Source organism: Pantherophis guttatus, chromosome 5 (assembly GCF_059756535.1).
Source record: "Pantherophis guttatus breed Tessera chromosome 5, ASM5975653v1, whole genome shotgun sequence".
Classification (NCBI taxonomy): Eukaryota; Metazoa; Chordata; class Lepidosauria; order Squamata; family Colubridae; genus Pantherophis; species Pantherophis guttatus.
The window spans coordinates 36,242,203-36,268,261 of NC_142067.1; the positions used below are offsets into that span (position 1 = coordinate 36,242,203).

The 26,059-nt window shown below is 35.8% G+C and overlaps 2 protein-coding genes across 4 annotated transcripts in view; one reads left to right on the top strand and one right to left on the bottom strand.

The window, feature by feature from the left end:
- Positions 1–26,059, top strand: part of TRAT1 (T cell receptor associated transmembrane adaptor 1) — a 74,104-nt gene that overhangs the window by 4,506 nt on the left and 43,539 nt on the right. The window lies entirely within an intron of this gene.
- On the bottom strand, positions 1,479–8,113 carry LOC117663176 (SH2 domain-containing protein 1B-like). The gene is made up of 4 exons (XM_034413117.3): positions 7,938–8,113; positions 6,941–7,004; positions 6,395–6,569; positions 1,479–2,448 (listed from the first exon to the last, which is right to left on the bottom strand). Exons 1-4 carry the CDS (start codon positions 8,069–8,071, stop codon positions 2,411–2,413), a joined length of 411 nt encoding a protein of 136 aa, XP_034269008.1. The 5' UTR covers positions 8,072–8,113; the 3' UTR covers positions 1,479–2,410.

Here is a 26,059-nt window from a genome sequence, read left to right on the forward strand (position 1 = left end):
AGCCAAAGTAGTATGACTACAGTACCTGTTAAACATAATGCAGTACTGGATATTCTGGAATTGGACTTAGTGACTTTTGAGGTCCTTTCCAGATTCTTGATCCTTGAAATGGCTTCACCCCCAATCCCCAAAACTGTAAAATGATTAGCATTTCTTCATGAAAGAATTTGGAAACCGACATTCTCATTGATTTTCTGTCATTCATGTTAATGTTCCTGAATATACAGCACTATTTAATTTCTCTAAAGAAAAATCATTGCGCAAACAAAAGTGTTATCTGGAAAAATACTTCATTTATTTTTTTATAGAGATGTATTCTTCACAGTTCATCAAGACATTTCAATTAACAGCATGGATTATAGCACATTAACATTATGGTTAAAATGAATTGAAAAGAACACTTGAGTACATTATAATTTAAAAATGTAAAAGCCATTAGCAGAAAAAAAGAAGATGGTAACTAAAAAAACCTTGCACTGAAATTATATTAAAAATGTAGACATCTATAAGGCTCAGCTAGAGGTGATTTTACTTCAATTTTTTAAAATGTAAGGATACACTTAGTTATTTTATTTATGCTTCGGTAACTTTTTTTAAAAATGTGTCTAGTTTAACAATGTAATTTAAGTTAAACGAATGTATATATATTTTTTACAATTTAAACTCATTTCTCTGGCATACTGTCCCTTTTTTGCCTTCTAGTACATTTTTAAAATATTAGTAACATGCCAATGTTTTTACTAAAGAATTACAGACCAAATTCTGTAATAGCGTTACTTTAACAAGAAAATGAATTGGTGGAACTAATCAAACATTTTAATGATGTTTTTCTTTTCTAAACTGCAGCTCATTTAAAGTGGTAGATGTTATGCATTTTATTTTTATATATAAACTAAAAAGAAAACATAAGAGTTCCTTAAATTCATCCTGCATGCTACCTGCAACAATTGATCAAAATGTAAAATTCCATTGTAAAATACCATCAAGAAAAACTATATGTACTAGTATCTTTTCTTGTATAGTGACCAACACACTTCACCCAAATAAAATTATGTAATTCAGATAATTGTTGGCTTCTTGGTGTCCTCTGAGCTTCCCTTTTTTCTTGCAGACATTTCATTTACAGGCTAGGTGACATCATCATCGCATTGAGGAACAGAGTTTGCAGGTTTCTTTTATGCAGAAATATATATGCAGAAAGAGAAAATCAAAGAAGAATAAAAACCAGTGGTGAAATGTAAAATTTGTTACTACTGGTTCTGTGGGCGTGGCTTGGTTGTGGTGGGGTTAATATGACTGAGTGGGCGTGGCCAACTTTTTTTTTTTTTTACTTTTAAAACCATTTTTTCTACAACCTCTTTGGCGGAAGAGGTTGTAGAAAAAATGCTTTTAAAAGCCTCTGATCCAGTTGAGCCGCGTGATCATCAGAGGCTTTTTTTTTTTACTTTTAAAAGCATTTTTTGGCCAAAGAGGTTGTAGAAAAAATGCTTTTAAAAATTGAAAAAAAGCCTCTGATGATTGCGCGGCTCAGCTGGGCAATGAGGGGGCAGGGATTTTTGTTACCGGTTCTCCGAACCACACGTCTCCATCGCTACCGGATCGGGCAATCCGGTCTGAACCGGGAGCATTTCACCCCTGATAAAGACCCAATAATTTAATCAGAAATTACATATCGTCTTCTTTAAAAATACAATTTTAGTAAATACAAAGTCTTCTGAGAGGGCATAAACTATTAAGGTGATTGATCTTTCCAAACTTTGCCTCTTGAATGGACATGATGTAGCATGATGATGAGTTAAGCATTTGGCTTGCTTAACATATTAAATAATAATTGGTGGTTACTAGAGGTGCTTATGCTACTTCTTAACCAAATCTTGCATAGCTACTTGATCAGCTATATAAACATTCTTAGGTTTCTTATATTCATTACTGTGATCTTAAAACATGAGATTTAAATATATCTGTGTTTTTGTAAGTGTTACTTATAGCAATGATATTGAATAATACTAAAATAAACAATTTAGAATATTATAAAGATCAAAGATCCTTGCATTTATGACTCTCAGATATAGTAAGTTAAATAGTGCAAATAAAGGAAAACTGTTAAAGTGAAAATATAATGAGGTATTGCAAAATGGAAAAAGCTATCACCTTTTTGTGGTATAAGCTTTTCATATGTCCACTTCATCAGGGCGTGTATGTACTCAGTACATGGAAAGAAGATTATACAAGTATGTATGCATTTTACAAAATGTGCCTTTTTACACAGGCAAGCAAACCAGCAAGTAAAAATTGGTATTTGTCACCTAATTATCGAAAGTACAAATGAACACAGAATCCAGTGAAGTGAATAGAAGAGTTTGCATGGGTGTGATCCATAGAACACCCCTGCTGAAATGGAGTGAACAGATTAATCGGGCAAGACGTTAATGTAATCTTCACCAACATCTGGAGAGAGGATGAGAAAAAGATTATCATATTTCTCTAAATTTCAGTGCAAAAAGTTATTCACATTCACAATGTGCTGCTTAAGTAATCAATGTTGATTTAAACACACAGTAGTAAGAGATAATTTACTATATAAGACTCAATAGAATGAGGATTCTATCTATTACATAACTATCTTACAATATACAATTCAAGGGGCCAGAAACCTGAATGAAGAACAGAAATCTGTAGCAAAGACATAAAATGATTTCTTTTTTAACCTCACATCCATTCCTACTTTTGCTCCTTTAAATTCTGGTTGAATTGTGTTTTCAGTGTTAAATGTAACTTAGAAGGCTTGTATTTATGGTATGTTTTACCACCCTTCCACAGCAAATAACTTATATCCCAATATCTCCATAGCTCCTTTCATTCCCCCCCCCCAGTCCTATAGAGATATGTTTAACTATTTCACTTTGTAGGATGGTGTCTCCTTCAGTTGTAGTGCCTCAATATAGAAAAGCAATCCACTTCCAATCAAAAGTGTCAGAGGGTCAGTTCACTTTGGCAGGAATATACTTTACTTTGTTCAGCAGTAAATACCAACGTATCACTCCAATGTGACACTTAGATGTAGACTCCTTTTCACACTCTCATACTCTCACACTATCAAAAGCATTGATGTTTTAGTAAAAAGCCAAAGCAAAGCTGTTTTTTAAAGAATTTGCATACGCCCACATGCATATTGTATTTTGCTTCTCTTTTTTTTTATTTCGAGACAGACATAAAAGGAACTTTTTTTTCCACTGTAAAGATGAATGAGATTATTTATAACAATGTGAATTTAAATTTAACCTGTTTAGGTACTGCCTAACTCCAGAATTACCCTGATGGCTCGCAATATGGCAGAGAATAAGATACAAATACAACTCGAAAACACAAAACCACCACCAATAAAATAGAATAAGTACAATATAAATAAAAAGATGGTTAATCTAGTTAATATAATGTATCAACAAACTTGTAATCACTCTAGTCTAAGGTCTGGCAGTGGTTGTGTCTAAGGCCCTCCAGAACACTAACGGGGGAACCATCCAGTTTTCAGGGGGATGATTTTTCCAGGGGCAGACAGATAAGGCCATGCATATCAGTTTACAATACTATATTATATTCTGCTAACTGCCTTTTAGTTGTTTGCTGCTAATACTTCCATTTTTGACATAAATAAAGTTTTAAAGGACTTGGCTTCTTTCAGATGTTCAGTGCCTTAAAAAATACAGAGTAGACTTCTGTCAGACTGTTACATTATCTAGCCTAATGTTCTCTTCCTGATGTATGTTATAACATCTCAGTCTACCAGCAGTTTGATCTTGCCTGGCTCAAGGGTGACTCAGCCTTCCAAGGTTGGTAAAATGAGGGCCTAGTTTATGGGAAATATGCTGGCTCTCTAAATCACTTAAAGAGGGTTGTAAAGCACTGTGAAGCAGTAAATAAGTCAAAGTGCTATTGCTGCTATGCTTTTATGCAGGTGGACCCTGACTTACCAGATTAGGTCAGCTAGGTGAGCCACTGCAGAAAATGCATATGCTTGATTTTATGACAATTTTGCCTTGATTGTTAAGTGAAATCATTGCAGTCATTAAGTGAATCATATGGTCGGTTAGCAAATCTGACTTAACCCATTGACTTTGCTTGTTGGCTGGAAAAGTTAGCAAGACCAATTTATTTATTTATTAAATGTATTTGCTACCATCTCGTTTCAAGCCTATGGAAGTGTCATAAATAATGCCAGTTGCATTTGATCATGTGACTGGAGGGTGCTGCAACTGTCATAAGTCACTTTTTTCACTGCCATTGTACCTTGATGCTTGCTTAATGGTTTTAAGTCTCAAAGACCACCCGTATATTTTATCTAGGGTTTGACCTTGAGAATGCAAAGTATGTATATGACCACTGACCAACAGGGCACAGCCAGATGTTAAAGTACTTTCCATCAGTCCTTCAGCAGGGAAAAAAGTATGCGGGCCAAAATCTGCTGCCTTAATTGCCAAGCAATTAGTAATGAGGCTAACAGCTGGTCCTGTCCTTATTGTTTTAATGTGGAGCAAGTTAAGAAGAGGGATTGATGAATGTCCATAATTTTATTGCCTCCCCACTCCACTAAGCATGTCCAACTAGCTGGATAACAATAATCACAACTATTCAAGAACCTAACATAGGGTGGCCTTGGGTGGTACTTGAAATGGTGTGTTTAACAATTTAGCATGTTGCCCATTTAATAGGAGACAGGAGACAGTTGTATACATGCTTGAAATGTTGCCATTGTTACTTCCTGCAAACTGAAGAATTTTTCCATCCACACAAGATATGGTAGCTGTGGCTAGGAGAGCTTTTGCACACCTTTGGGTAGTGTGTCAGTTGCGCCCATTCCTGGATGAAGAGTCGTGCTCACCGTCACCCATCTCTTTGTAACCTCTTGCTTAGATTACTGTAACATGTTTTACATGGGGCTATCTTTGAAGAGCATTCGGAAAGTTCAACAGGTGCAAAATGTAGCTGCATGGATAATAAATGGTGCCGGCTATGTGGCACATGTAAAATCTCTTCTCTGTGAACTGCACAGGCTGCTGGTGTGTTTCTAGGTGCAATTCAAGTTTCTGGTTGTCATTTTAAAAGCCCTGCATGGCTTGTATAGGTTACCTGAAGGAATGTCCTTTTCCAAGAGTTTCTACCCATCCAATTCAATTAAATATATTGAGAATGCTGCAGATCCTATCAGTCAAGGAGTGTTAACTGGCAGGAACTATAAGACAGGGCTTTTTCTGCTGTAGCTCCTGTGTTTACAGAATATTCTCCTCTCAGAGAAGAGAATAGAGATTAGAACAGGCTCAGCCCTTTTGGCCTTTGCAAAGCTTTAAAACCTTGGCTATGTATCTGGAGTGTGTTAAGGGTCCTGGTTATTTGGCTTTACTATTAGTAGATTAATTATCTCATACGGTTGTACTTATCTTGTGGGTGTTCTTATTGTTTTGATGGTTTTTTTTATTATTTTAATTGTTTTGTACTTTTAGAATTCAGAGTCACTTAATTGAATTGAGTGATTATAGAAATTGAAAAATTAAATAAGTATCCAGCTTATGAATTGATTTTACTGGCAAATCTGAAAGCAGTTAATATTTACTAATTTGCCAATTTGCCTAAATTTCATAGGCTCCCTCTAAACAAATTCCATTTTGTCGTGGGAACAGTATGCAGGCTTTTGCACTGCAGGGGGAACGAAGTATTGATAGTTATTCAATGAGGGTTATTCAGTGAGAGACTATTCCATTCAGGGAATGCTGTTGTTACAAGAAGAAGCAAGCTCTGGATCCACTATTGGTTTTGGCCAATACTGCTAATTTAAATGCTGAAATTCTATTGATAACAGAATAGGCATTTCTGCTGTGGCTGTGAGGAGACTCTGATCTGCTCTGAAAGCTAGATCTGGGCAAAAAGTAACATATCTCATTGGTTCATGCAAAGGAAGAGCCATGCATTCTATCACACCAGATCTGGTATGTAACTGATATGACAGTAATCTGAACACCAAATCCACAGCCAATGCTTTCCTAAAACTATGTTAGTTTTGGACAATAATAGTTACAGCCACTTCCAATCCCACAATGCTATAAAAATACTGTATATGCCTGACCACTTCAGCTAAGAAAATAATTGCCCATATTTTTATAACAATCCTCTAAATAATTCCTCTAGGCAGATTAGAATTCCTTCCTTCCTTCCTTCCTTCCTTCCTTCCTTCCTTCCTTCCTTCCTTCCTTCCTTCCTTCCTTCCTTCTCCTTCCCTCCCTCCCTTCCTCTCCCTCTCCCTCATTCATAAAAGCAAACTTTAGTAGTCTATGCTGATATATCATTTTTTAATTTGAAATATATAAATATTTTACCACCTTTATAATTATTTGTCTCTTACCTGGATCCTCATATGCTTCTTCTTTAGTGACATACACAGTTTGAGTTTCTTGATAGTAAGGACAACGATTTACAGGGTAGCACAAATTGATTACTAGGCCTTGATTTGGCTTTTTGTAGTTTTCAATTAAACTGTTAAATGTTCTGAAGACATGTCTTGGAGTACCTTCAGATGTCTAAAATATAAGCACATTAAAGCTAAATTTACACTTAATATTTTATTAATAATTTATTTCATATCTAAAAGATAAGTAATGAAATAGATTCATTTCAGATATGATTATAGCTAATGTAGCATGTCTTTAAAACATCCCCAAACTATAACCTTCAGCATCTTTTTATATTAATACAGAATCAGAATTAAACAACATAATTTATTACAATTTAAAATTCATGAAGTTGGAAAAAAGATAATCTAAGCACATTCTAGTTTAACATGCGTCTCCCCCTTCCAACTAGTAAAATTGCATGCAAGTTTTGTAGGAGTCTATTAAAATTATATTTCTTTACATTTAAGGAATAAGGAATAGATTATACATTTTCTTACCTGCATCATAAAATGTCCATCACTTTTCCTGAAGATTCGGTAAGTGTAGATAAGATGTTCATAACTAATTTTTAGAATAGAAAGTGTATTAGGGAAGGGTATGTTCGGGAACTGGGAAAGTAAAATACACTGAAGAATCATACGCCTAAAACTGATAACCATAAAGAGAAATATGCACAAAATGTATAAATTTGTCACTGGTAAACAAAACTGTAACTAATTAAGTTTTAGTTTTCTAGAAATAGATATCAGCTAAATAAATAGGAACTTTGTTGTGATGTGAAAATTCTGAACAAATATATGAATTAACATCTCCAGAGCAACAGAAAAATCTGTTCTACCATTCTGGAGGAGAAAAAAAATTAAAAGAAGTATTTATATTGACAAAGAGTATTTTATATTAAAAGAGTAGACATCCCAAGTCAGTATGGAATAATTACATATACTTGCCTCTAAATAATTTTTATAAATACGAATTGCCTTTAAGCTCAGTAGCAATGACAATTGCCATCATACAACTGGTTGAATTCGTATATGAGAACTGGCTTCCATATATGCTACGTATATTATCCTACATATCTCTTTCTACACCATACATCATTTGAAGAAGAAATGGAGAGAGCTGGTGGATAAAAAATATCCTTGAAATGTATCACCTCCAAAAACAGCATATAATTTTATTGTATATTTATTTCTATATTTAAATTTGGGCTAGATATACACTGCAGTTTATAATAAAGCAGAATCAGTATTATGTATACTCCCACTAAGTATATGTGCCTGGAACAATTTCCTTACTTTCTGAAAACAGATGGTAGTTGGTTCCCAAAAATGCAAGCATCTAAAAATAAAACTATGTCCATAAAACATCAGTCATGTTTAAGCTGTCCTTATACAATACCAGATTCAACTGAACATTTGCATTTCTTCTAATTGAATCCTTTTCTTTAACAATAAAAAGAAGTTATTTTAGTTACATAAAAGTGGAAGTACTTACAAAACGCACAGGCAAAGAGCGCCAGGTATGCTCTCACTATCTCGTACTAAGAAACTTCCATTTATTCCTACTTTGCTCAGTATTTCTTCACACTTTTCTTTAGTTATATTTCCATGAAAAAATTGAAATTCCATTTATGTATAAAACTGTTTGCAGAATAATTCTTAAGAGTCAGCTAAAAATATGACCTGTTCTCTACTGAACTGTGGAACAAAGAATATTTAAACTGTTAAGTGTGCAGTCTTTATTGTATGATTTGTTGTTTCCCTTATGCAAAAACTAGGAGGTAACACAGGAAGTACTAACTGATAAATAGGTTAGTCATCACCATAGCTGTTAAAACAAAGATCTTCATTTCTTTGGATTTCAGTTGGTTAGAACAGGAAGATATGCAAAGCCTAATCAATTTAATATAATCCATCTAATATCTGTTTGAACTTGTAAGGAAATATGACACAATCATGTTGAGTATAATAACTTAGTCATAAAAACTATAAAATAGTCTGCTGAAATCTGTTTCCAAGAAATATTTGTTCCATCGTCATAAAGAAGCAAGGCTATCTGGTCTTAAAGCAGCAGGCCAATAGAACTGAGATATTTTGCAAAGAATTCAAAAAGAAAGAAGAAAAGATATAAAGAAGGAAAACATGAAATCCATAATTTCAAATTGCTATAAAAAATTAATGATATAGTTTGGAAATATCTAAAAAAGAGAACAATGGATAAATCCTATGACACAAGAATCAAAAAAATTATAGTTGAAGAATTATAGAATTTTTGGTTCCATATAAAAATAGAATGAGCTTTTTTTATTTAGAATAAATCAATCAATCCTTAGAAAATGCATTATGTGTTCAATAAGAATAAAATAATTTATGTATTTAATAAACTGAGTTAGAAAGTTTGATTTTGAACAAATAGCTGTTAGACTTAGCTAACAGAAGAATAACTATTAATAAGGTACACTGTGTGGGTAACACTACTCTAATAGATGAAGATGCAAATGATCTGCATGCTCCAATAGAATAGCCTATCACTCTAATAGCTGAAGAGGCAAATGATCTCCATGTTCCAGTCCTGAAGCACAATTACAAAAATGAGATTACAACTAAATATAAAGAAGGTAAAGTAACCAGCCTTAGAATCAACAAGGAGATTCTGAAATAGTGAACAGCTTCTGCCTTTTACAATTAACTATCAATCAACAATCAAGATTTTCTGAGCTCAGTTAGTAATGCGCTAGTCATCTTTCACTTGGATTATTGCAACATAAAGAGAAAAAAAACAGAAAAGAAAAATATTGCAAAGAAAAAATAACAATATAGGGAAAAAACTCAAATATATAGAGAAATGCCCTCCTTCATCACAAGTATTAAAAAAAATTAGTAACTTATGACCTCTTAAAATACAACAAATGCTGTCTTCCCAAATTTCAATGTCTTACTTATAAACAAAACTTCAGCATTTCAGGCCCAGTCAGCAAAAACCCATTAAAAATTATTGCAGACAACAGCAAAACTATTTTAACTTTGATCAAATAAACCAACTTTATATCCCTTCCTTTTTACTTTTACTTTAGACCCTTGAAATAATGTGGAACTTGAGTTCTTTTCATTTTTTTCCCTTGTCACAAACTTTTTTCAAAGCTCTAACAAGCCCCTTTTATAAATCCAGAAAAAAATAATCCAGGTCATTTTCTTGGCTTGTTATTTGTATATCCCTTTTAATTATTAAGACATAAGTCAGTTTCTTTTGTGTAGCATCTTTTTCTATATCATTCTTGTAGCATGTCGTTTTTAAATCCAGTTTCAAATCAGTGTCGGTGTTTGTCTGGTAAAAGTTGTTCTTACATAACATCTTTAAACATTCTTTTTTGTTGTTTTAACATTTTATTGAGGTTTCTTACAGCATGAAGATAACAAAAGGAAGGGACATACTTTTTTTCTTTTCTACCTTTTTTTCTTTTCCATCCTGCATTCCCCTCCCCCCTTTTCTAGAGGCAGACATTTTTAAAATTAATTTCTGAGTTCATTGTTCAAAAATATCTTGAATTAAGTCCAATGTTAAAATATTTTGTTCCACTCTGTCAGATTTAAGTTTTCTTCTCCTTTAATCATAATCTTTAGTTCCTTCTAGTTCCCTCTAGCGTCCAAAGTTCAAAGTCCCATCCTATCATTTTTTAAAAAAGAATTCAAACGAAAAATATTTTCCTGAGGTTCCTAATAACTGAAAAGCAGTTTACAATTAGTTTCTGAAATAGATTAGAAAAGAAAGAATGCAAACCCAGTGTCTTTTTGAAGATGGCAATCGTGATTTCAGCAAAATAACTAATCCCTCATCTCCCAGAGCTCTAAACCCTCTGGAGACTGGAAAATTGCAGGCAAGAGGAATTATGAAGAGCCAGACTACCTGCTTTTATCCAAGCCATATTCAGTTTACTGGAATTCCAGCATTGGAGTTAGGTCTTCACATAATATATCCAATGGAGGATAATATTGTCATTTGAGCCTTGAGAGAGGACTGGGCTGATTTGTTCAATGATCTATCAGTTTGTTTCCTTGGCTGTCTGAGGTATACTTGGGAGTCTTCTCCAACACCATAGTTCAAAACTGTCAATATCCTGTTCCTTCAGAGGTGCAACTTTTACTTTCTTAGATAATCACAGAGAACACCAATGTTTGCACTATTTTGATCTTTGTATTACAAAAATTTGAATATCTTTTCCAAGGCCTTCATTGCTGCTCCATCAAGTAGTAACCTGTGGCATATATCTTGACTGCTTGTTCCTTACTGTTGATGGTTGCTCCTAAACAACTTTGATAGGCTGAAAGTTTAATAAGGCATTCTACTTATTCATGTCAATCTTGTAGATATTGTCATCTTCCCATATATGGAACAGATGCTGCAATATTATATAGTAACAACTCCAGAAGCAGTAGAAAATCAATCAAAACTGAGACGGATTTTGAAAAGCTAGAAAGTGCTTTCAAACTACCTGATTCAATTTGCTATTTTAAAATAGGCCCCCACACTGGTTCACACATCTACTTCAGTGCACTGATTTTATCAAAGCATGACATCAAAGCCTTGCACTGCATTGCACAAATAGTTCTGTTAATATGTATGTGGTTGTCAGTCTTGTGAAGCAAACCAAATAGGAAATACAACCTGATGAGCTAATTTATTTTATTGTAAAGCTATATTGACAGAATCTATCATATCTGAATGTACATTCCTCCCCGCATTTTCTTTTCTTCTCAAGAAACTAGGGAGGGATTCTTCTGAACCATTGCACTGCCCATTATCTAGCTTTGGGCTATGTTGCCTGTTACCTGATGGTTCTCTTGGAACCAACCATTTGCTCAGTCTTCCAAGTTCATTCCCACTTACCTTTACATGGTTGATTAATAAAATCAATAGAAGTTTGGGGGCATTTTAAAGGTTTAACAAATTTATCATGGATTAAGCTTTTTGATTTGCTTCCTAAAAGATAATAGATACTGTTTATGCACATGATGATGGTATGTGGGTTTTTTGTATGTGGGGAAATATCTGTAAGCAGTAAAATCAAAGGAAGTGAAATACAAAATGTACCAACAGATATTCAATATTTGTTAAATTATTCATCACAATCTACAAAGAATTTCTAATCAGAACAAAAATAATGAATCTGTAAATTAATTAAGATTAGTCTGATAAAACTCCTATTTTGATTCATTACAAATCCATCAGTTGTTCAGTTGCTTCATACTAACATTTACTTTTGAAATTCTTCATTTATTGTATGTATGATTGTTTAATAAACATATTGAATATTGAAATATTGAATATAAACATATTGAATATTGAAATTCTCTCCTGCTAGTTTCTAAATATTATTTCAGAGCTCTCATTTATGTCCTTTTTCAAGCTGGTCATTGTATCCTATTCAAAATTCATATTGCTTCTTAATCATAGCCGATAATATAGTGAAAGTTGTGCACATGAAGTATTCATTTGGTGGCTGATTTTATTAGGAAATATAGTCATTTTGCTTGAGAAAACTAGGAAAACATCATTCATATCTGATTTTATTTCTATGTCTAATCCTTTATTGTTTGATATGCAGCCTGTTGCAAGTAATTAGCTCCTTTATTTCAGATGGGACCTGTGACCCGTAGGTATTATTGTGAAAAAAAGGACTATAGATCTCTAAGAGATCTTTATAGGATTTGTGGGCTTTTTCTATAAAATAATACTCTTTGTCATTGGTGCACTTCACAGCTGAGCCCAAGAAGAAGCCCTAACTGAATCTTAGGTAATGTGAATAGAGGGAACAGTGGGGTAATGATCCATTGAAGTGAAAAGGCTTCACCATGGAGAGTAGGGTGATAGAGTTCATCCATTAGATTAGATTTATTTGTGATAAGTCCTGGTATTTTCTGTCAAGTTTGTTCTGTAGTAGATTATTACTAGATACTAGCTATGTAATAAAACTAGATTTTCAGACATACAGTGCAATTCAATCTATTAAAATGTTATCTCCTTGTAAGCATTTTTCTTTGCTTATTTTGATAAGGTATAAGCAAGGATTCTTACAGCTTCTGCCAACCTAGCAGTTCGAAAGCAGGTAAAAAATGCAAGTAGAAAAATAGGGACCACCTTTGCTGGGAAGGTAACAGCATTCTGTGTGCCTTTGGTGTTTAGTCATGCCGGCCACATGACCACAGAAACGTCTTTGGACAGCGCTGGCTCTTCGACTTTGAAATGGAGATGAGCACCGCCCCCTAGAGTCAGGAACGACTAGCACATATGTGCGAGGGGAACCTTTACTTTTTTAAATAAGGATAAAACTACACCTTATATGCAAATTACGTAACTCTATTTTTTCTGGCCCCTCAATTTTACTGAGTAACTTGGTCACTAACTTGTCACCTTAAATTAGCGATTACAATTACTGTGAAACAATTCTATTAAAACATCTAGAATGGTTATTTTTAGCTATTGCAATAGATCATATAAGATGTGGTGATGACCTACAATTAGGTTTCTTATAATTATGTTACCCAATTGTTTTGATTTTTCTTCTTTTATTAATCTCTGTACACAGGCTTGTTTGTGATAATTTTTGCTAGATATTGCTGGGCTTGATTCACATACAACATATCTGAGCTGTGATATGTATGCTGTTCATAAAGCTTAGTTGTTTACTTGTGCAATATAATTATGCCAACATTTCAGCTGTCCTTTTATTTTTTTGAGTCTATGACTACAATAACAAATAAATGGAGAAATAAATAAGATTTATTTACAAGATTAATTGAGTTTACTAAGATGTCCTTTCAGCATCTCGGCATCCAAAATGCTGAATCTGCTTCTTACAATTGACTTTCCTTGCTGCTGGCAGGCTACAGTTCAATGACACCAAGTGACAGAAATACTCTTTGCTTACCATGGATTTGAGAAAACAAATGTGAACTGGATTCTTAACTTTTCATCTACTTCTCTACTTCCTGTTTGGATTAAACGGTCTTACTTTCTGGCACTGTTGTGTCTTTCCCCCTCTTCTACTCTTCATTTTGGTAGAAACTACAAAGAATGAAATAGGTGAGGCTGCTATGTTTATAATGTAGCAGATGCTTCATCATCATAAACTACACTGGCATATTAGGTTTAGTATGTCTTAATTGCATCTTTATTGGTACCTTAGGGTATCTTTATTGGGATCTCATCTTACGTTTTCGTTGTTTCCTCAGGCTCTTGAATTATTTCATGGATAATTAGGAGGCAGGCACTTTAAAACTTTTCAGGTGCTTCAAACAACCTACACTGTTTGTGAGAAGGAGTATCCTACTTCCTTAATAACAGCAGTACATTTGGAAGACCATTTTTAGATTAGAAGAAAAATAAGCAATATTCTTAGAAATATAGCATTGAACTTTTGAAAAGAAACAGGAAGTGCATGGAGTTCTTCTCAGGAAAGAACTGAAGTGATGTGACAGAGGTGGAGCATATGGATTCCTTTAAAAATTACAAGAATCTTTAATCATCTAATTTTATCTAAATTCAGTATAAAGATTGCTGAGGAGGAGCTAAATGTACTTTATTGGCTTAGGGAAGTGCAATTTATTTACTGCATCTGTCCTGTAGCGTCACATGCTGCATGTACAAGCATAAATCTACCTATGAATTGCTACGGGAATATTAATACATCAGGGATTTTATTTAATTTGATTTTATTTATTTTGGTCATAAGAATCTGAAAGCATTGAAAGCAATAGTGCCAATTACTTGCTCTCTTAATGTCAGATCAATTTTCTTATATAATATTCATACATATTAAATTGCTCTAGGAAAGCATTCACCAATATACACCCTCCTCTGTGTGTGTGTGTGTGTGTGTGTGTGTGTGTGTGTGTGCATGTAATATGTAAGCACAAAATAAACTTTAAATTTTTTTAAAAAAATCTTTTTTCTATCTTGTTCCACAGATTCTATAGTTCCCTATAGAACAGGGGTGTCAAACTCGCAGTGTCACAGCGGTGGCACATGATGTATCAGGACTTTTTCCCCCTTCGCTAAACCGGGTGGGGGCGGGGCCAGCACGTGACACATCCAGCCAATGGGCCGCGAGTTTGACACCCCTGCTGTAGAACTATAGTTTTTTAGGGGTTTTTTTACAAGCATAGCTGAAAGAGTAGATATTGTCTTGGATTAACATAGGGGGGGAAATGGCAGTTCAAATGGGCTGCCTGGGAACTGGGTTTGAAATCTTGCATGCCTGCAAAAGTAGTAAACAGCGAATACCTGGACATTTTTTTTCAAAAAAGCCTAGGAAAAAGAGGTGCTCTAGAAGGTAAAATCGTATTTTTTAAAAATGAAAGGTTTAAATTGATAAACCTCACTGTTCTAAGCAAAGATCAAAGCCACAGTGCTATTCTAATTCTGCTATTGGGGAAGAATGGAATTTATTATGGTTCATGGTGAGCATCTGCTGTGTTGAAAGTACAATTCTTTCTTTGCAAAGTAGCCAATGAATGTTTAGCTTAGCCTGCAAAAAATAGAAGCACTCTCTCACAAATGGGGTTAAGCACTTAAGGCAATATAAACATGGAAATGTATACTTTGGAAGTAGACTAGAAAAGCTTACCCTGGCATTATTTTGAAGGTAAGGGGTTAACAATGTCATTTAATTCTACCTTTCAGAAATGATTCTCTGTGGATTCTGCAACAGAGCAAGCGGGCAAGGATTTATGCTCAAATTATGATGTAGTTAAAATCATGCTATTATTCCTAGGTGCAGGAAGGATTTTGGAAAGCTAGAGAAATAGTTCTGATCAGTATTTTCTCATTTCAAATAACAAACGTAACATGAGAGCATTTCTTTTAAAAAAAGAAGCGGACAAATAGTTTATTAATCTGTCCCCATCAGTGGTAATTTGAAGTAGGAGAAGGAGAAATACTCATTCATTTTCATCTTTTCATTCCAATTGTTCCATTATAAACATTTTTATTTCTTCCGAGGCAGATGGGTGGTTAAGCAATAGAAAAACAAACAAACAAACAAATTAAAATAAATTAAAATAAAAATAGAATTAAATTATCATCACCAGAATATTACCATCTGCTTCAGAGGATTCAGATAGCCCAATTTTACCAATGAGCACCTTGTAGCATTTATTCTGTGGCAATGACCATGACAAAGAGCTCTTAGCATATTGTTTAACCCTAGAATAAGAAGCAAGAAGCAAAAGGCAATTAGTATATTTCCAGTAATTTATTGGTTTGGTTGTAAATTACAGAGGAATTATTGAGTCTGTCATCTGCACCTCTATGACTGTCTGGTTTGGCACTGCAACCAATCAAGACAAACACAGACTTCAACGGATAATTAGAGCTGCAGAAAAAACAATTGCTACCAATGTGCCTGCCATTGAGGACCTATATACTGCATGAGCCAGAAAGAGGGCTGTGAAAGTATCTACAGACCCCTCACATCCTGGACATAAACTGTTTCAATGTCTATCCTCAAAGCAACGCTATAGGACACTGCACATCAGAACAACTAGACACAAGGACAAGTTCCCCCCATGCCATAACTCTGCTAAACAACTGATTTCCACAACACTGTCAAATAATCTAGCAAGGCAGTGTTTCCATCATTATTCTCACCTTCCCTATTACTTATCTCCTTATCTTCTTATGACTATAATTTTGTTGCTTGTATTTTACGATTTATTTATTTGTTTACTTAGAATCCTAGTATGATTTATGTTGATTGCTTATTTAGTATCCATGACTATCACTAAGTGTTGTATCTAATGTTTTATGATGAATATATTATTACAATGACTATGATAATGATCTATTACTATTGTTGTATGTACTCTGAGAGCTTATGCACCGGACAAAAATTCCTTGTGGGTCTAATCACAATTGGCCAATAAAAAATTCTATAATAAATCAGTTAATTGATAACACTAGAGCCGTGGGCTATGAATAACTGTATTTTTTGGACTATAAGATGCTCTGGACTACAAGACTCACCTACCTTTTTTGGGGAGGAAAACAAGAAAAAAAAATCTGCCTCTGCCTCCCAGCATCCATCAGGTGTGCATCTGGCCCATTCCCTGCAGCCTATTCACCGTGGCCCATTTGCCACTGCCCTGGCCTGTTCACTGCTGCTGCAGCCCATTTACCACCACCTATTCACCGCCGCCACGGCCCATTTGCTGCCACCACAGCCCCATTCACCGCTACCTGTTCTCTGCCACTCATTTGCCACTGCCACGGCCCATTCACCGCCGCCACAGCCCATTTGACACAGCATATTCATCACTGCCACAGCCTGTTCACCACCATCGAAGCCCGTTCATTGCCACCCATTCGCCGCCGCCGCCACGCCCCATTCACCGCTGCCACAGTCCGTTCACCACCGCCTGTTTGCCACCAGCGCGGCCATTCGGCGCGGCCCGTTCACCACCACTGTGGCTCGTTTGCTGCGGCTTGTTCGCTGCCGCTGTGGCCCATTCTATAACAGCTAATCAGTGCCACACCAACTCCCCTTTTCCCCCCACCGCAACATTAGCTGTATAAGACGTATCAAAATTTTCACCCACTTTTGAGGGGGGAGAAGTGCATCTTATATACTGAAAAATACGGTAAGCAGAGAAAGATTCTACAGACAAAGCATCTCTTTTGTTTGGGGATAGTTTCATAGGCTTTCTTTTTTTACATCTGATTCTAGTGTTCTGGGTAGAGGATCCACAAACATTAACACACAGAAGTCAGATCAACCAGTGCCCAGGATGTACTCCTCTCCCCAATGTGCATTTGAGATTTGGGAGTTATTTGCATAACCTCTGCAACCCCCACTTATCCATAAATCCTGTCACAACATAAGTATGCAACAACGTCTATGGGCAATTGCAGGCAACTTTCAATCAGCTTTAATTTATAGCTGTGACTTAAATTAACAAAGAAGTGAAGGTCTGTTGCATACAGTACTGTAATCTGAAGTGGAAATCATCTATGAAAGTCCAGGAATTATAAGCCGAAGATCCTTTTACAGGACAAGGCATCAAGAAGGAACAAGAATGTAAAGTTAAAGGTATCCAGATCCAGGATTGGAGATTTGTATCCAACAAGAAAAAGGAATCTAGGACATACTCTTCAGCAGTGGGAATTCGAGGATTCTTCTATTTCAAGGAGTGGATGTCATTTTCTCTCAATGACTCATGGCAATCTCTGCACATGGAGTTTTAAGACTTATCACAATCTCAAATTTCAGGATTCAGGATGCCCTCTAGAGCAGCTGTCCAAAACCTTTTTGGCACCATGGACCAGTTTCGTGGAAGACAATTTTTCCATGAACCAGGTGGGGGAAAGGAGGAGTGTGCAACCTAGATTCCTTGCATGTGCAATTTACAATAGGGTTCATGTTCCTATGAAAATCTAATCCATGGTGATTTGAGGTGAAGCTGAGGTAGTGATGTTAGTGCTGGGGTGTGGCTACAAATACAGATGAAGCTTCGTTCTCTTGCCTGATGCTCATGTCGAGCTGTGCGGCCCAGTTCCTAACAGGTCACGGACTGGTACCAGTCTGTAGCCTTTGGGTGAGATATCCTTGCTCTAGAATATCATCCCTTCAGAGATTAGAATGACACTGACTCTACTGGCCTTTTTGTCAAGTCTTGATTATGTGCCCGAGTCTGAGATGCCAAGTATGTTAGGGACCCCATTTCTTAGCTATATTAACATGTGTGGCAATGGTTTTACTTTATGACCATATCTATTTATTTTAATTGTTTTATGTTTTTATGATAGAGGCCACCCAGAGGAACTTGTTGAGACACATGATTATAGAAATCAAATAAATAAACAAACTTTGTTTAAAGCAGTAACCTGTTGTGACCTGAGTCATTATTCTCAGGTGGGTACAGCTTGTGACTCAACAGCTTCAGGCTGCGAGTGTGCAAATGTCACTGGCACTGTCTTCACAATTAGCTGTCCAATTGAGCTTTTGGGAGTAATGATTGGGTTGTTAAAAACATATATTACTAAAGAAATTGCAGACTCTCGGAGGCATGCTGTGACAGTTTCAGTACTAATTAAAATTGACGCCAAGAGTATCATCTAGTTTGCTTTTATGAGATCAGTTTTTACATATGCAACCTGAGGACCTGGAGATTGTATTTAGAGAAAACTTTGAATTACTGATTCTCTCTCATCTTGGCTTTTAAGAACAGTCTGGAGCCAAGTGACCTTCGAAGGAAACCTGTCTGAAGACATTTCAGCCAAGGCTCAAGCTCAATCTCCAGTACATATAAGTGTCAAGCTATAAAGTCCAAGGATCATGGATTTAGAGCCACAGTGGACCAGTGGTTAGAATACAGAACTGCAGGCTACTTCTGCTGACTGCCAGCTGCCTGCAATTTGGTAGTTCAAATCTCACCAGGCTCAAAGTTGACTCAGCCTCCCATTCTTCCGAGGTGGGTAAAATGAGGACCCAAATTATTGGAGGCAATATGCTGACTCTGTAAACAGCTAAGAGAGGGCTGTAAAGCAGTGTAAAGTAGTATATAAGTCTAAGTGCTATTGCTATTGCTATTTAGACTACAGGTGGCAAACTTGTGGCGTCACATTCCTGTCACGTGATGTTTCATGATGTTTTTCTCCCTTCGCGGAGCTGGGATTGGTATGGCCTGTGCATGATGCATCTAGGCTTGCCAGGTGTCCACTATTTGAGTGGACAGTCCGCTTTTTTCACATTATGTTCACTATTTTTTTTCACAAAATAGTGGACATTTTTTTTATTCAAAAGCTTTATGATGAAATCGTACGTAATCTAAAGCTGTACAGTCTAAGAGAATAAGGATAGGAGAATCGCGTTTTGTCTTTTTTTTCATAAGTTAGAATGAGACAAAAAATACGATGAGCAGTTTTTTGGAATGAAAGTTTTATTTGCCTTACGTAAAAAACATTTGCCTGAGAATGCCGTGCAAAAGTTCAAGAAAAAAGCCATCAACGTGTATCAAAGAGCCACTGCGTACCTAGAAAAGTGGTATAATTTCACCAATTCAGTATATGAGACGCTAAATTGTTTCAATCTAATTGATCGCAATAATCCTCCAACTTTAGAAGAAATGACGAACATCTGGTTATTATCACCATGGCAAGAAGAACTTCCACCCAACACTCTTTTCGATGAAATTTCTGCCTTAGAAGAAGTTTATGTTCATCTACAGGGCGATTCATCCCTTGATAAGTGGACGTACTTTTTCAAGAAAGAGCCAGCTCCGAGTTTACTGAAACTGTTCCAGTATTGTGCATCAATTCCGGTATCAAATGCAAACGTTGAACGAATTTTCAGCTTCATGGAAATTTGTGGACTGACGAACGTAACCGACTGCTTGTACCATTAGTTTGAAGTGAACTTTGTATATTTTTTAATATTTCTCAACATTGTACTGAAATTAAAGAATTATTCCTTAAACACAAAGAATTGATCAAAGCTGCGCAGTCAAATAAAAAATACACACGACAGCAAAGTAAAATGTAATTTAATATTTTACATTTTATTATAATATATTTGATGTTTTGAATTTTAAGTAAAGTTTTGAAGTGATTATTTTAATACATGTTAAAATGTTTGTAAGAAAATATATAATTTAATTGTAAATTTTTTTTTATTTTTTTACTACTTAACCCCCCCGCCTCCCCCGCTTGTCCGCTATTTTTTGGAAGCAGACCTGGCAACCCTAGATGCATCTGGTCCGTGGGCCACCAGTTTGACACCTCTGATTTAGACATACTAAGATTCAGGAAGGGGGTTACTAAGGCTAATTTGATTGAGGACCAAATTGTGGTTATAAAGGGTTCTGTCTGCATGAGCAAAATAGCCAAGCAAATATGGTAAAATCCGTGTTGAAGTCAAAGGTGATCAGCAGGATACAGGTGATCAGTAGGATACTTGGAAACTATAGATTAAGTTCTGTAGCCTTGATTTTCTTTTTTTCTGGCAGGGAACATACCAATTTATATTTTTCATGCGGGATTAAACAAGTCCTCGTGCTTACTTTAACAGCAAGCAGTGTCTTAAAATATTTAAAGACATCTTTAACTATAGGCTTTATTCTTTGGGCTGCATTTCAGATTGATTTCATTGTAGTTTTATTATAACTACTACTGCATATTGATTACTACTTTTTGCTCATATGTTTATTTGTACTCTAACACAGCAGGTATTTAGAGAATGAAGAGAAATTGCTTGCTAAATAAACAAGATGTTGTTTGAAGATTGATGGTGTTTTCCTTTGTACAGGTTGTCCCCTACAAACTTACTTTAAAATAGCATAATTACTAGCTAGTGGCTTTGGATTCAAATACAAAAAAGGTCACTTGTCTGATCTCATGTCTTGAGATCATTAAAGAATATTCTTCCTTCAGTTCACTTGTCAGAAAAAGCTCCTTATCTGAAAACTCAAAAGTAAGCCATTTTTCTTGTTCTGGCAGTTCCTTATTTGAGAAAGTACTTCTCTGAAAGATTGAGTGGTATTGAGATTGCCATCATTTTAGCACCCTGGGATAAAACGTACTTATTTGCATGTGTATTTTGAAATATTACGTGGGTTTATTTAGTTTCCCTTTTTTTTAGTTTTTTAATGTGATGCTTTGTAAGTTTAGCATTGGTGTAAGCTTTTGTAAGCTGCCCTGATTTCCTCAGGTGAAGGAGGGTTCACTATATTTCTAGCAAAATTGGTTTGAGGTGAATAATAATAGAGGCAAACCATTTTCTAAAGGCTTACCTGGTGCCCATGCTAATGTCTTTTAGATGCCAGACAAAAGATTTTTCTTTCTAAAGCTTTTAACCTTAGAATTTATTTTTTCTCCTGCTATGGTTAATTTTTAGATTCTTTGTGTGCCTGTTATTGTTATGGTAAATTCTACTAAAATGTTAATGTATATTTCAAATGAAGGTTTGCTTATCTTTCAGTGAACAAGGTTTCAACTATCCTTGATACATAATGTTCTGGACATTAAGGAATGAACACACACCTTAGGAGTGGACCTAGGATCAAAATGGAATGTATTGATTATACATTAAAATTAATATTGGTATTATTAATGTATGGCTCTTAATAAGGTAAATCATGAAGCAGCTTAACAAAGTAACAAGAGAAAACAAAGTAAGCAGTGCAGTGAGATAATATGCTTTATCAGAAGAGACTTTTCATTCTGATTTGCTAAAATCCCTGAGCATTTTGTATTTCTGTTCGGCTCACTTTAGTAATGCCATTTTTAAAATGTCCAAACAGCCAGAGTGAAATGAAAGAAAACCTTACAATAATTTACAATAAAAGCACTAGCTACTTGCTCTGTGATATAGAGAAGTACATTTGAGCACAATGTTTATATATGTTCCAACATTTTTCCAGGAGCGACTGAAAGCAGTCTAACATCTATGTTTTTGAAGCTTTGCGAATTCTGCTGACATTTTTAAAAAAATGATAAGTGGTTTTGCCTTGGGGGGAAAAAGCCCCTCTCATCTGTTAAAGTAATTATTAGGTCATTTCGACACATGATCTATCAACATCTTTGTTGTATGATTTCCTGAACCCCTCTGGGAGCCTGATTAACTTCTCAGAGTTCATCCATGTCTGTTTTACTCCATACTGGGCACCTGCATGAAGCTGAAGCAATGAGTTATTTTTCTGCCTGGTGAAAAAGCAGGGCCTGTCACATCAATTTTTTATGCTGAAATGATTCAACAAATTGCCTTGCTTGGCTCAGGAAGTGCTGCTAGAGGCTTGTTTATGATCTTTTGTCAGACAAAGTGCAACTCAAAGAGCCACTTGCCTTTCCCTGCTCCTCTCCCAAATATCAAGCACTTTCTGTAAAAGGAAACAGAAAATAAAAATGTTTATGATGTATAGAGTTAGATAGCTTGGAAGTCCTTTTGTCAGAAGGCATGGGTGGAGTATCTTAGTTCTTATGATATAAACCCTGCTATTAATCTCAGTTTTTGCCTTTTTGAGAGAATGGTGACCTTTTAAGATAGTTTGTGGCATCTCAGATCCCACAAAGAAAAACCTAAGACATGGACAATATTGACAAAATGAATAAATTTTTGGGCTGGAGAGCTATATTCTTTAGTTCAAAAATTTATAAGATTTTCATGTGATAATCAGGTTTTGTATAATGAAGCCTGAGCTTCTCTGAAGCTCCTCCTTGCTCTCAGTACTCTTGATATTAGGATAGGAGAACAGCTGCAAGAGGAAAATAGGGAATGCTCAAGATAGTCTATGGCTGATTCTTTTTCAGCACTGGGGATTTTGAAGTGATAGTGCTGAGCTGTCACCTGCTATACTGTCATGCAGAAACTACTACATACTTGTTTTCTATTTCTGAAACTTAGGTATAACAAGCAGAACTGGCTTGCTTGCCTCTTTCCTACACAAAAACTATAAATGTAGTAGAATGTGAGAATATAAGAACTGGCTAATCTTTCATCCTTGAAATTCAGTAACTGCCTTATACTGGATCTGATCAATGGCCTTATACTGTTAACAGGCAAATAGAAGGCTATTTCATCCTCTGACAGCTGCTGCTGCTGCTTCTTTTAACAGAAAATAGCAAGGATTATACTTAGTACTTCTAAGCAGAAACCATTATCCTGCAGTAGTCAGCCATATGCTTCTAGAAACTATATATTCAAAGCAATGGATTAATGTCGATTTTTAGGTTATTTTAGAATACTGTATTTCTTTTGCAAGGTTAGAATTTTATCAAATATGCCATCTTACAACATATGATAAGGCAAGAATTTTACTCTGATCACATGCTCAGATAGCGTGTGTGGGCTGAGTTACTGTGTGCTTGAATAAATACATTTCTAGTCAGATGGGAAAATTCTTTCATCTTCTTCCATACTTAGTGTGACAGGAAGAACAAAAACAGCTAAACTGAATAAAAACTAAATTTTTGAGTCTAAATCTGTAAATGCTTTCAAAGATGTTGAATTTATCAAAATCTGTATGCAGACAAGAGGACAATTAAATATACAATTATGCATTTAAAAAAGCATGCTCAACTAGATTCCTTTTGTCACTATTTGCCTTCTTAAGGGCAAAAAGTAGTCCAAAACATTACATATGTGAATCTCAATCAATTAGATGGCATCCTTAGAATGTCAGTACTGGTACCTGTGAATTAGATACTTGTACCTCAATCACTCAAGCTCTTCTGGGAGGGTTCAAGCAATGGTTATTTTTTTCTCAAGTGACAAAATTATCCTGCCAGCCCTAGAGAAAACATTGTTCTACCCCTCAATAAACCATCAATGGACCCAGGAATTTTGGGTAATTTTCAACCTGTTTCAAATCTCTTTTCCTTTTAGAGATTGAAGGTGCAACAAAATTCAAAGGTCTGGAGAAGATAATTATTTGCATTCTTTTAATTTGGTTTATGGCCTGGATACAGCACTAAGACAGTATTGATTATGCTTGTAGATATGACTTTCTTTGTTTTACTGGATCTCTCAGCAGTATTCATTACCAGTTATCATGGTATCCATTTGGACAATCTTCAGAAGGTGAGGTGGAGAAAAGTGCATTGATTTACAATCCCCTGGAGTTGGTTCCACTTAGAAGGTAGGGTAAGATCCAGCTCAAGATCCTTGCTTTGTATGGTCCCACAGGGCTCGATGTTTTCCCCATCTTTACTATTTAGCATTTAAATGAAACTAATGAGTGTGGCCATCCATCAACACAGGATCATCAGTACTCTGATAATATCCTGTTCTGATAGCTGGAGTCTGAAAAGCTATGGGTAGATACAGTAGCTTAAGGTAAAAGGTATGGGGGTTAGAGAAACTAACAACAGGACATGTAAGGTTGAACTAGAGCAAGACCAAATGACTTTGTTTTTAAGTTAGGGACCATGTTTTACCATTTATAGTTCTCAAAGAGTGACATTGCTTCAGGCAAAAGACATACACAATCTCCTAGATCAGTGATAGCGAACCTATGGCACGCGTGCCACAGGTGGCAAATGGAGCCATATTGGTGGGCATGCGACCTCAGCTTCTTCGGGCCTTCTGGGCCCACCAGAAGTAGGGAAACAGGCTGCTTCCTGCCTCCAGAGGGCCTGGATGGGGTGAGGAAGACCCGTTTTTTGCTCTCGCCAGGCTCCAGAGCCTTTCTAGGAGCCTGGGGAGGGCGAAAACAGCCTTCCCCACCCCCCAGAGACCTTCTGGAGGCCGGAAACGGCCTGTTTGCCAACTTCTGGTGGGACCAGAAGTTGGCAAACAGGCCGTTTCTGGCCTCCGAGGGGATGGAGAAGGCTGTTTTCGCCCTTCCCAGGCTCCTAGAAAGGCTCTGGAGCCTGGGGAGAGCAAAAAGTGAGCCTTCGGGCTCCACCGGAAGTTGGCAAATGGGCCATTTCCAGCTGTTTTTGCCCTCCCCAGGCTCCTAGAAAGGCTCTGGAGCCTGGGGAGAGCAAAAAAAGAGGCCTACCAGGCCCACAGTGTGCCAAAAGCGGGGGGAGCGCAAGAGTGTGTAGGAACACGTGGGCAAGACACCACCACCATCCACACTCCCGCCACTTTTGGCACGTGATGGCAAAAAGGTTAGTCATCACTGTCCTAGATTGTTGACTTCTGATCAATGAGGGTTTTATCCAAATCCAACCTATGGACTAGTTAAATTCCTTTATGTATTGTGAGACCTTTCTCACAGTCAATCATTTCCTACTGACCTTCTTTTTTATGCTTGGTCTTCACTGCACATGGGAGGGCAGACTTTAAAACAACAAATGTGCAGAGTTTTGCTTTAAGTTTTTGGGAAGGAAAAAAATGTCACTATTGTTTTTGGGTACTAAAGGAAGCCTGTTATCTGAAGTGATGGCAGTGGTACCCATGATGAAAAACCTGCCCTGCTTCTATAGAAATTTCACATTTCAAGCCACTTTACTATAGACTTAAAGATTTCAATCTTATAGGAAAAAAAATGCAAAAAAGAAGTAGTTTATTAATTTAAAAACTTATTAATTCACTTATTTATTTGGTGATAGCCAGGAACAATGGCTTCCTGTTTCACTACAGGTGTTACATAAGGTATCTATACTCAAATTCACTGCTGAATTTTATATAAATATTAATGCTAATTAAATAGTAATAACCTATATTTTGGATTATATAACATTCCCATTACATTTCAATATACATTACATTTGATTTTTCTACCCAAATTTGCAATTTACCTAGTTATGTGATATCAGCTTTTCTAAATATATATTATATTCCTCTAGATGGCACTATAATGCTATCTCATGCAATATTCTGAGTAAGGTTAGTTTACATTGTTTTTCTGCAGCTAAATAAAGAAATCAAAGCTGCTCTGTGATATGCCTCCAGTTCCTTATCAGCTGTTACATATTGGGCAAATTCTGTGATACATTTATTTCTATACTATTAATAAGATATTAAGCTACAATCTTTATATATGCTTGATGGATCATGTGGAAGTAATGCTTCAGTAACACATAATGGAAGAATTTTTGGTGCATTAGTAAACAACTAAATGAAGAATTCCATCCTAAAATGTATAAAAAAGTACAAAAAGTTTAGTGCTCTGAATTTTATT

What these genes read in the sequence shown, in the direction of transcription:
- LOC117663176 (XM_034413117.3), bottom strand. Translation starts at nt 8,071, where the DNA reads ATGGAATTTCAATTTTTTCATGGAAATATAACTAAAGAAAAGTGTGAA. An exon ending in GCTCTTTGCCTGTGCGTTTT is followed by an intron (nt 7,005 to 7,937) that starts GTAAGTACTTCC and finishes TCTAAAAATTAG; the next exon opens with TTATGAACATCTTATCTACA. An exon ending in AGAAGCATATGAGGATCCAG is followed by an intron (nt 2,449 to 6,394) that starts GTAAGAGACAAA and finishes TCCTCTCTCCAG; the next exon opens with ATGTTGGTGAAGATTACATT.